General features: G+C 41.3%; 1 protein-coding gene across 23 annotated transcripts in view; it reads left to right on the top strand.

The window, feature by feature from the left end:
- cln3 (CLN3 lysosomal/endosomal transmembrane protein, battenin) overlaps nucleotides 1-12,024 on the top strand; it is a 175,591-nt gene that overhangs the window by 148,856 nt on the left and 14,711 nt on the right. For 5 of the 23 annotated variants that reach the window (XR_016485176.1, XR_016485177.1, XM_090192941.1 and 2 more), the window contains exons 1-6: nucleotides 25-470; nucleotides 613-649; nucleotides 4,311-4,407; nucleotides 4,521-4,595; nucleotides 4,929-5,008; nucleotides 5,232-5,317. Coding sequence is in view for 18 of the 23 variants with exons in the window: in XM_090192941.1 (XP_090049067.1) it covers nucleotides 416-470; nucleotides 613-649; nucleotides 4,311-4,407; nucleotides 4,521-4,595; nucleotides 4,929-5,008; nucleotides 5,232-5,317 (430 nt within the window). In the remaining 5 variants the exon portion in view is untranslated. Of the gene's footprint in view, nucleotides 1-10; nucleotides 471-612; nucleotides 650-4,310; nucleotides 4,408-4,520; nucleotides 4,596-4,928; nucleotides 5,009-5,231; nucleotides 5,318-12,024 lie in introns of those variants that run through there. The other 18 variants (XM_090192949.1, XM_090192947.1, XM_090192950.1 and 15 more) reach the window with 13 other exon arrangements.

The raw sequence follows: 12,024 nt of genomic DNA, 5'->3' as shown, positions 1-12,024 counted from the left end.
ATTATTACTCATACATACTGTGGTACTCCACTTGCAATATGTGGAACCAGCAGTGCGCTGTAGTATTTTCAAGGGGGGGATATTTCGCTGCTACACGCGATGTTTGTTGTTTTCCTTGAATCAGTCCGAAGTTGCAATGTCGTAAACACCTATGAACCAAAATTTAAGCGATAAGAAAAACGTTTTATACTAGTCAATTATAACATATAACAGCTATAACATTTTTCTGTCTGCCCGAAGTTCTGTAAAACATGCTGTCAAATCTGTGACGTATGGAAATTTGCGGAACACCACAAGATAACATTGAGGAAGTAGCTAGCTAGATTGCTAGCTAATCGGACAGCTGTGTAAGAATAACGTTAGATAGCTGTTTATGTAGCTGCTGTTTAATAATCGATTTAATTCGTTTTTAATCATGGACCAAGCAGTCAGCGTCAATGCAGACCCAGATATGCCATCTGACAGTGAAGGTAAATCGTGTGTCACACTTATGATTTGTTTCACCGATCAGACAGATAACACTGCTGTGTGGATGGCTAGCTAGTAGGCTATTTCACTATTTATATTTTATTTTGTTATTTTATTAACACCACGTCTCTCTACTGTCTGCAGGTCGTAGCTCGCGCTGGAGAAATTGGACTGGTTTTTGGTGAGTTTAGTTTTGGGATGTTCTACTGTGGTGAATGTGATGTGAAATCAGAAACGACCCTAGCTACCAGTGTTTCATTTCTTTAAATGTAACGTTATTTGAATCAAACCTATTTAGCTAGCTACAGTGAACACGGTTACATGCACACAATCTTGCGATTACTGTGGATAGTCAGGTTAGTACAATAGTTTGTTTAAATTGTGTTTACATGCTTCGACACGTGAAATCAGGCTGCTGATGGGACTTTTGATAAATGCAGAAAGTCGCCAATCAAGAAACATTCTACCACAGTGACCATGTTGTTTTTGCGTAGACTATTTGATTCGGATTTCGGACACACTGTATGAAGTTTGTATGTAAAAACAATTTATAAGATGCATATATATGTTTTTCCTAACTCACTTCACTCGCGCAAATGCACCAGTGTATCGCCGATTAAACTGTTAATATGTGCTAATAATTCGAAAGATTGCTCATAAAACCAAGTGTTTTAATCGGCGTATGTTTACGTCGATTATGACCTTACGTCGATATAGATAAACAGAGTAAGGTGTTTACATGACGACTTCCATACTCGCCGGCCTTACGCCATAATCAGTTGAATATTGAATAATTGGTGCGCATGTTAAGTACTCGATGGAATAGGGCAGGCAAGCTGCAGGGCCTTCAGAAAGTATTCACACCCCTTGACTTTTTCCCCATTTTGTTCTTACAGCCTGAATTTAAAAGGGATTCATTTGAGATTTGTTGTCACTGGCGTACACACAACACCCCATAATTGTATTTTATTTAACCTTTATTTAACTAGGCAAGTCAGTTAATTAAGAACAAATTCTTATTTACAATGCCGGCCAAACCCTCCCCTAATCCGGACGACACTGGGCCAATTGTGCGCCGCCCTATGGGACTCCCGATCACGGCCGGTTGTGGTACAGCCTGGGATCGAACCAGGGTCGGTCGTGACACCTCTGCGCCACTCATGAGCACCTCCAAAGTGCTATGTTTTCCAACATTTTTTTAAACAAATGTAATTAAAAATGAAAAGCTGAATTGTATTGAGTCAATGCGTACGTATTCAACCTATTTGTTATGGCAAGCCTAAATAATTTCAGTAGTAAACATTTGCTTAACAAGTCGCATAGTTGCATGGACTCACTGTGTGCAATAATAGTGTTTAACTTTTTTTTTTTTATGACTACCTCATCTCTGTACCTGACACATACAGATAATTGTAATATCCCTCAGTTGAGCCTGTGAATTTCAAACACAGATTCAACTACGAAGACCAGGGAGGTTTTCCAATGCCTTTCAAGGAAGGGCACCTATTCTTGGATGGGTAAAAAAAAAAAAAAAGCATCCATTCAATATGTTGAAGTTATTAATTACACTTTGGATGGTGGATCAATACATCCAGTCATTACAACGATACAGGCATCCTTCCTAACTCATTTGCCGGAGAGGAAGGAACCCGCTCAGGGGTTTCACCATGAGGCCAATGGTAACTTAAAAGCAGTTAGTTTAATGGCTGTGATTGGAGACAACTGAGGATGGATCAACAACATTGTAGTTACTCCACAATACTAACCTAATTGACAGAGTAAAAATAAGGAAGCCTGTAAAGAATACAAATGTTCCAAATCATGCATTCTGTTTGCAACAAGGCACTAAAGTAATACTGCAAAAAATGTGGCAAAGCAAATCACTTTTTGTTAATAAAACAAAGTTATGTTTGGGGCAAATCCAATACATATTTTTCAAGCATAGTGGTGGCTGCATCATGTTATGGGTACGCTTGTAATCATTAAGGACTGGGCAGTTTTTCAGGAAAATCTATGGCAAGACCTGAAAATGGTTGTCTAACAATGATCAACAACCAATTTGACAGAGCTTAAAGAATTTTGGAAAACAAAATGGGCAAATGTTGCACAATCCAGATTTGAAAACTCTTAGAGACTTACCCGGGAAATAAAAAAGTATTTTGACACTCCTTCAAATTAGTGGATTTGGCTATTTCAGCCACACCCGTGGGTGACAGATGTATAAAATAGAGCACACAACCAACCATGCAATCTCCATAGACAAACATTTGCAGTATAATGGCTTTACTGAAGAGCTCAGTGACTTTCAACATGGCACCGTCATAGGATTCCACCTTTCCAACAAGTCAGTTTGTCAAATTTCTGTCTTGCTAGAGCTACCCCGGTCAACTGTAAGTGCTGTTATTGTGAATTGGAAACATCTAGGAGCAACAACGGCTAAGCTGCGAAGTGGTAGGCCACACAAGCTCACAGAATGGAACCGCCAAGTGCTGAGGCGCATAGCTCCTCGGTGGCAACACTCACTACCGAGTTCCAACCTGCCTCTGGAAGCAACATCAGCACAATAACCGTTCGTCGGGAGCTTCATGAAATAGGTTTCCATGGACGAGCTGCCTCACACCAGCCTAAGATCACCTTGCGCAATGCCAAGCATCAGCTGGAGTGGTGTAAAGCTCACCGCCATTGGACTCTGGAGTGATGAATCACACTTGACCACCTGGCAGTCCGACGGACAACTCTGGGTTTGGCGGATGCCTAGAGAACGCTACCTGCCCCATTGCATAGTGCAAACTGTAAAGTTTGGTGGAGGAGGAATAATGGTTTGGGGCTATTTTTCATGGTTTGGGTTAGGCCCCTTAGTTCCAGTGGAGGGAAATCTTAACATCTCAGCATGCATTCTATGCTTCCAACTTTGTGACAACAGTTTCAGCATGACAATGCCTCCGTGCGCAAAGTGAGGTCCCATAGGGAAATGGTTTGTCGATCGGTGCGGAAGATCTTGTCTGGCCTGCACAGTCTTGACTCCAACCCCATCGAATACCTTTGGGATGAATTGCTGCGACTGCGAGCCAGGCCTATTCACCCAACATCAGTGCCCGACCTCACTAATGCTCTTGTGGATGAATGGATTCAAGTGCCCGCAGCTCCATATTAATGCCCATGATTTTGGAATGAGATGTTCGACGAGCAGGTGTCCATATACTTTTGGTTAAGTAGTTTATATCAGTGTCCCCCCCGCTTTGACATGACAGAATACTTTGTGTATATTGTTGACAAAAAGGACAATTAAATACATTTTAATCTTTAAACTTTGTAACACAACAAAATGTGGAAAAAGTCCAGGGGTGTGAATACTTTCTGAAGGCACTATATGTTGTAAAGACTGACTAAACCCCTCCTTGTAGATTCTGTCTGGCCCCAGCAATAAGTATGTATGTAGCCACAGCAGCCATTATGGAATTCTAAAGTGGCTTCTGCTAGCTAGCATGAGGACAAAAACTAGCAGTCGTTCCTTCTACTCGGTGTAGCAGTTGGGACAATTCGAAGTACAACGCAATTGTCATACCTAGATTGAGGTACGTTTTCCAAGCCATATCTTGCACTGGCTTCGGGGTGTCTTAATCTACATAGGAAGGCTGGCTACATCTTATCCTCAGTTTGCCCTACAACATCATTGCGTAGCCTCAGTGAACTTGCTATCATTCATTGGCCCACTGATACTTATCATCATCTCTGCATGCCCCCTCCCCTGCACTGAATGTTCTGAAATGCAGGCAATAGAAATTAATGATTTGAAATTCAACATTGTGTCTCCCACCTTTCCTCCTGACCCTTGTCTTCAGGTTGCTGGGGTTGTGCAATAACTTTGCGTACGTGGTGATGCTGAGTGCAGCCCATGACATCTTAAAACAACAAGGGTCTCACAACTCCACATCGCCTGTAAGAATGGGTTGTAGAATGCTGTATCACCATAGCATTTGTATCTGTTGTTAGTATCAAAGTACTATATTGGCAATATTCTTTCATTCTCTCTCCATGTCCTTCTTCTTCAGACCCCATCCACAGTTGCCTTGGACGTTGAAGGTGGAAAAATAAGTCGTTACGACTGCAGCCCTGTTTCTACCGCGGTAAATAGAGATGCACTGCAGCTGTGAAAGTGTGTGTGATCAAATGTTATTTTATTCAGCAGATGTTATTGCGGGTGTAGCGAAATTCTTGTGTTCCTAGCTCCAATAGTGCAGAAATATTTTACGATTCACAACAATACACACAAATCTAAAGTAAAAGAATGGAGTTAGAAATATATAAATATTAGGACGAGCAATGTCGGAGTGGCATTGACTAAAATACAGTGTATATACATATGAAATGAGTAAAGCAGTATGTAAACATTTATTAAAGTGACCAGCCTGATCCTGCCTGGTTAACATGTGTGTGACCTCTCTGTCCACCTCTCCAAGGCTGTTTTGTTGGCTGATATTCTTCCCACTCTCATGATCAAGTTTTCTGCTCCATTCTTCGTCCACAATCTCCCTTATGGGTAAGAGAAGGACAGATGGTGCTTTCCCAGTTGTCTTTGAATACTTTTTCTTACAGTAAAGGAACATTGTAATAAGATGTTGTCAATGGCTGTATCTTAGCTTTTGCTAATCATAACATAATACAGAAACAATATTATCCTACATTACCAGTTTGTTTGAGTTTGCGAAGGTTTGCCAATTTGAGTGCACATGTCAATTTGGAGGTTGTGTTTTTGTCCACAGTTTCCGAGTGTTGGTATGCGTTGCAACAGCGATTGCAAGCTTCCTTGTGGTGTCCTTATCTTCTACCATGTGGATAAGCGTTTTGGGTAATGTGTGTGTGTGTGTGTAGGCCTATGTTTGTGAATGGGGATGGAAACATTTGAGATATGATCATTGATCACTATTTTAATTCCTAGAACATTGCAGCTCTGACATTTCCCCTGAAACCAGACACTATCTCGCTGATATGGTAACCATGGGGACACATCTATCAGCCAGTCAGCAGTTCTGTTAATAGCTGATTTAGGTGATTAATTAAGCATTTTTATTTAACTAGGCAAGTCAGTTAAGAACAAATTCTTATTTACAATGACAGCCTAAATCAAATACAATTTTATTGGTCACATACACATGGTTAGCAGATGTTCATGCGAGTGTAGAGAAATGCTTGTGCTTCTAGTTCTGACCATGCAGTAGAATCTAACAAGTAATCTAACAATTTCACAACAACTACCTTATACATACAAGTGTAAAGTAATTCATAAGAATATGTACATATAAATAAATGGATGAGCGATGGCCGAACAGCATAGGCAAGATGCAGTAGATGGTATAGAGTACAGTATATACATATGAGCTGAGTAATTCAGGGTATGAAAACATTGTTTAAAATGACTAGTGATACATTTATTACATCCAATTTTTTGTCTTATTTAAGTGGCTAGAGATTTAAGTCAGTAGCCACTCATTGTTAGTGATGGCTGTTTAACATTCTGATGGCCTTGTGATGGAAGCTGTTTTTCAGTCTTTCGGTCCCCGCTTTGATGCACCTGTACTGACCTCGCCTTCTGATGATAGCGGGGTGAACAGGCAGTGGCTCGGGTGGTTGTTGTCCTTGATGATCTTGTTCGTCTTCCTGTGACATCGGGTGGTGTAGGTGTCTTGGAGGGCAGATAGTTTGCTCCCGGTGATGCGTTGTGCAGACCTCACTACCCGCTTTTGCGCCTTCTTCACTACGCTGTCTGTGTGGGTGTACCATTTCAGTTTGTCCATGATGTGTTCCCCCCTGTAACTTAAAACGTTCCACTTTCTCCGCTACTGTCCCGTCAATGTTTGTAGGGGGGTGATCCCTCTGCTGTTTCCTGAAGTCCACGATCATCTCCTTTGTTTTGTTGAGTGTGAGGTTATTTTCCTGACACCACACTCCGAGGGCCCTCACCTCCTCCCCGTAGGCAGTCGTGTCATGGTTGGTAAACAAGAATACCACTGTAGTGTCGTCTGCAAACTTGATGATTAAGTTTGAGGCGTGCATGGCCACGCAGTCATGGGTGAACAGGGAGTACAGGAGAGGGCTGAAAACGCACCCTTGTTGGGCCCCAGTGTTGAGGATCAGCGGGGTGGAGATGTTGTTTCCTACCCTTACCACCTAGGAGTGGCCAGTCAAAGTCCAGGACCCAGTTGCACAGGGCGGAGTCGAGTCCCAGGGTCTCGAGCTTAACGACAAGTTTGGAGGGTACTATGGTGTTAAATGCTGAGCTGTAGTCGATGAACAGCATTCTTACATAGGTATTCCTCTTGTCCAAATGGGTTTGGGCAGTGTGATTACGATTGCGTCGTCTGTGGACCTATTGGGGCGGTAAGCAAATTGGAGTGGGTCTAGGATGTCAGGTAGGGTGGAGGTGATATGATCCTTGACCAGTCTCTCAAAGCACCTCATGATGACAGAAGTGAGTGCTACGGGGCGATAGTCTTTTAGCTCAGTTACCTTAGCTTTCTTGGGAACAGGAACAATGGTGGCCCTCTTGAAGCATGTGGGAACAGCATACTGGGATAGGGAGAGATTGAATATGTCCGTAAACACACCAGCCAACTGGTCTGCGCATGCTCTGAGGACTTGCCTAGGGATGCCGTCTTGGCCGGCAGCCTTGCGAGTGTTAACACGTTTAAATGTTTTACTTACATTGGCTGAGGTGAAGGAGAGTCCACAGATTTTGGTAGCGGGCCGTGTCGGTGGCACTGTATTGTTCTCAAAGCGAGCAAAGAAGTTGTTTAGTTTGTCTGGGAACAAGACATTGGGGTCGGTGACGGGGCTGGTTTTCTTTTTGTAGTCCGTGATTGACTGTAGACCCTGCCACATTCCTCTAGTGTCTGAGCCGTTGAATTGCGACTCTACTTTGTCTCTACTGACGCTTAGCTTGTTTGATTGCCTTGCGGAGGGAATAGCTACACTGTTTGTATTCGGTCATGTTTCCAGTCACCTTGCCCTGATTTAAAAGCAGTGGTTCCTGGGAACAGTGGGTTAACTGCCTTGTTCAGTGGCAGAACGACAATTTTTCCTTGTCAGCTCAGGGTTTCAATCCAGCAACCTTTCAGTCATGTGTATATTAACCTCTCTGCGCACGGAACCCGCTAGCGGGCTGAAATTCCACAACATACGTTGATCGTTACATAAATAGTCATATTAAACATTCATGAAAATACAAGTGTCTCACATGTATCGAAAGCCTAGAATCTTGATAATCCAACTGCGTTGTCAGATTTAAAAAAGGATTTACTGCGAAAGAATACGATGCAATTATCTGAGCATAGAGCCCCATAAAAACATTTTTTAAAACCAGCACAGGCGTAACATAATCACAAACTGCATTAAAATAAATAGTTTACCTTTGACGATCTTCGTCTGTTTGCAATTCCAATGCTCATTGTTACACAATGAATTATCTTTTGTTTGATAACATTTTGTGAACCGTGTCGTGAATTCCGTCTCATTCCATTTTCGACAACAAATTCCAGGTAAATAACCCACAAAGAACGTGACTTTTCCAGTCATGTTTGGTTTCACTGCAATCAACTGGTTTGTTTGTAACACAATCAAACGTGATGGGCCATTTCGCGGGACGTATTGACTGAAAGAAACTGATTTGAAGACAACAAGTCATGACATCATTGTGCACCAATGATTTGCCTGCTGTTTCGTTGATTGACTGTCTTTTAACCCAATGACCACTGATCGTCTTGAAATCTAGCTGGGTAGATAGCCAATGAGCTGAGCTAAACAGCAATATGCCATGTTTATGTGTTGCAAGACCAACCCATGTAGTAAGCTCCAGCTTAACGAGAGTCTTTCGCTATTGAAGTTTCATACCGGAAGGAGCTACGCATATTACGCACTGCATTGTTTGGTAAACGCGCAGATTCAGCTGTTTATATATCAATCATTATGGCGACTAAGTCAGGGAAAGCTAAATCTAAGTCTAGATATACAGATGTACACACAATTTTAGAATAAATTGATTGGGAAAGTGAGACAGAGATTGTTGTAGGATGCTTCATTTAGCGATTGTGGAGGGATATTTTTTGAACGGGAGAGGACATCGTTTTGGACTGGTAAGTTCTTATCATGCTAATACCCTTGTTTGAAATTAATAATATAAAATATTATTTGTGATATGAAATTGAAATTTTAGAAGCAATATATAAACATGTAATGTCATGAAATGTGAGATGCGTGTGTCTGCCGCCCCACCCCAACCCACATGAAATAGCCTATTTGAGGCTGTTGAGGAGAGGGCAGGACCACATCAATGGCAAAAGTGAAATGGAGACGGTAGATACAACTGGTCTGTTGTAATATAATGAAGACAGTAGATCTAGCTGGTCTGTCATAATATAATAGAGACAGTAGATCTAGCTGAAATGTCATAATATAAAAGAGAGAGTAGATCTAGCAGGTAATAATAATATATTCAACCTTCTATATATATCTGTTTATTATACCTGTTGATACAGGGCTCATACAGTGGGGCAAAAAAGTATTTAGTCAGCCACCAATTGTGCAAGTTCTACCACTTAAAAAGATGAGAGGCCTGTAATTTTCATCATAGGTACACTTCAACTATGACAGACGAAATGAGGGAAAAAAAATCCAGAAAATCACATTGTAGGATTTTTAATTAATTTATTTGCAAATTATGTTGGAAAATAAGTATTTGGTCAATAACAATAACAAGTTTATCTCAATACTTTGATATATACCCTTTGTTGGCAATGACAGGTGTGTCAACTTTTGACTGATTGTGTGTGTGTGTGTGTAGTGCCTTTGGTAAGTATTCAGACCCCTTGACTTTTTCCACATTTTGTTACGTTACAGCCTTATTCTAAAATGTATTAAATAAAAAAAATTAAATCCTTAGCAATCTACAGACAACACCCCATAATGACAAAGCGAAAAGAGGTTTTTACATTTTAGCACATTTATTTCAACTTAAAAACGGATACCTTATCTACATAAGTATTCAGACCCTTTGCTATTAGACAAGAAATTGAGTTCAGGTGCATCCTGTTTCTGTTGATCATCTTTGATATATTTCTAGGATTAGATTGGAGTCCACCTGTGGTAAATACAATTGATTGGACATGATTTGGAAAGGTGCACACACCTCTCGATATAAGGTTCCACAGTTGACAGTGTATGTCAGAGCAAAAACCCAGCCTTGAGGTTAAAGGAATTGTTCGTAGAGCGCTGAAACAGTATTGTGTCAACACAAAGATCTGGGGAAGGGTACCATAAAATGTCTGCAGCATTGAAGGTCCCCAAGAACATAGTGTCTTCCATCATTCAAAAATGGACGAAGTTTAGAACCACCAAGAATCTTCCTAGCGCTGTCGGCCCGGCCAAACTGAGTAATCTGGAGAGAAGGGCCTTGGTCAGGGAGGTGACCAAGAACCCGATGGTCACTCAGACAGAGAGCTAGAGTTCGTCTGTGGAGATGGGAGAACCTTCCAGAAGGACAACCATCTCTGCAGCACTCCCAATCAGGTGTTAATGGTGGAGTGGCCAGACGGATGCCACTCCTTTAGTAAAAGGCACATGGCTACCCGCTTGGAGTTTTTCAAAAAAGCATCTAAAGACTCTCACACCATGAGAAACAAGATTCTCGGGTCTGATGAAACCAAAATTGAACCATTTGGCCTGAATGCCAAGCATCACGTCTGGATGAAACCTGGCACCATCCCTACGTTGAAGCGTGATAGTGACAGAATCATGCTGTGGGGATGTTTTTCAGCGGCAGGGGTTGGGAGTCTTGTCAGGATTGAGGGTAAGATTAACTGAAAAAAAATACAGAGAGATCCTTGATGAAAACCTGTTCCAGAGCTCTCAGGACCTCAGACTGGGGAGAAGGTTCACCTTCCAACAGGAGAACAACCCTAAGCACACAGCTAAGACAACACAGGAGTGGCCTCAGGACAAGTTTCTGAATGTCTTTGATTGGCCCAGCCAGAGCCCAGACTTAAACCTGAGGGGACCTGCAGAGAAAAATGGGTGAAACTCCCCAGATACAGGTGTTCCAAGCTTTTAGCAGTTCGCTTTATTTTTTTATAATATATTACACTTGATTTTTCTTGAATAAGTTCCTATTTGTTTTTGTTTTCCACATATTCTGTGCCTCTATGGTACAATTTTTATTGCTATCTATCTGTACTGTTAGTCCTGCTATTTCCTTTGTTAATATGAACTCTTGACCTAAATTGCTATTTTTTTAAAGATGAGTGTTGAATTGCATGTCCTCTAAAGGAACATTTTAAAAGTGTCCCATACAATAAGGGGATCTGCATAACCTATGTTATGTTGGAAAAAGTCAGTTATAAATTATTCTTTCTTGGTTAAAAACAAGTTGTCATCCAATTTCAAATATCCTTTTCTCAAGACATGGTGCTTTGCATTCAGGTCAAAGAGTACATTCTTTGTCTCATCAGACCACAGAATCCTTTCTTTTATGATCTGAGTCTTTCATGTCTTTTTGCAAACTCCAGGTGTGCAGGTGCTTCTACACCTGCATTGCTTGCTGTTTGGGGTTTTAGGCTGGGTTTCTGTACAGCACTTTGAGATATCAGCTGATGTACGAAGGGCTATATAAATAAATTTGATTTGATTTGCTGTCGTGCCTTTTTCTAAGTTGTGGCTTCTGTCTGGCCACTCTCTTATAAACGCCCAGATTGGTGAAGTGCTCTAGAGACCGAATGTCCTTCTGGCAGGTTCTCCTATTTATGACAAGGAACTCTGTAGTTCTGTCAGAGTGGTCATTGGGTTCTTGGTCACCTCCCTGACCAAGGTCCTTCTTGCCTGGTTGCTCAGTTTGGTCAGACGGCCACCTCTAGGCAGAGTGGGTGGTTCCATATTTTTTCAGTTTCGCAATGATGGAGACCACTGTGCTCTTGGAAACTTTCAACACTCTAGAAATAGTTGTATACCCTTCCCCAGATGTATGCCTCATCACAAATCTCGACGATCTATGAACAGTTCCTTGGACTTCATGGTATAGTTTCTGCTCTGACATGAGCTTGTCAACTGTGGGACCTTTTTATATAGTTTTTTTATTTTGTAAATCATGTCCAAACAACTGAGTTGGCCACAGGTGGACTCCAATCAAGTTGTTGTGACATATCAAGGATGTTCAAGTGAAATTGGATGCACCAGAGCTCAATTTGGAGTGTCATAGCAAAGGGGTGTGAATACTTATGTAAATTAGATGTATCTGTATTTCATTTTCAATATATTTGCAAAAATGTCAAAACATATTTTCACTTTGGCATTATGAGGTAGATGGGTGAGAAACATTTTGAATTCCGGCTGTAACATAACAAAAATGTGGTATAAGTCGAGGGGTTTGAATACTTTCTGAAGGCGCTGTAGTTTTAACCATGTTTTGAATCTTAACCTTATTTATTTACAATGATATATTTTACCAACAATGGAGTAAAACAGACTTACATTTGGGGTTTTGATGGGTTAGGACAGTTGAACTAAGCTCAT

Source organism: Oncorhynchus mykiss, chromosome 12 (genome assembly GCF_057628025.1).
Source record: "Oncorhynchus mykiss isolate SJ-2025 chromosome 12, ASM5762802v1, whole genome shotgun sequence".
Lineage (NCBI taxonomy): Eukaryota > Metazoa > Chordata > Actinopteri > Salmoniformes > Salmonidae > Oncorhynchus > Oncorhynchus mykiss.
The sequence above is the reverse complement of the archived record's forward strand: the minus strand, read 5'-3'. Positions and strand labels throughout refer to the sequence as shown.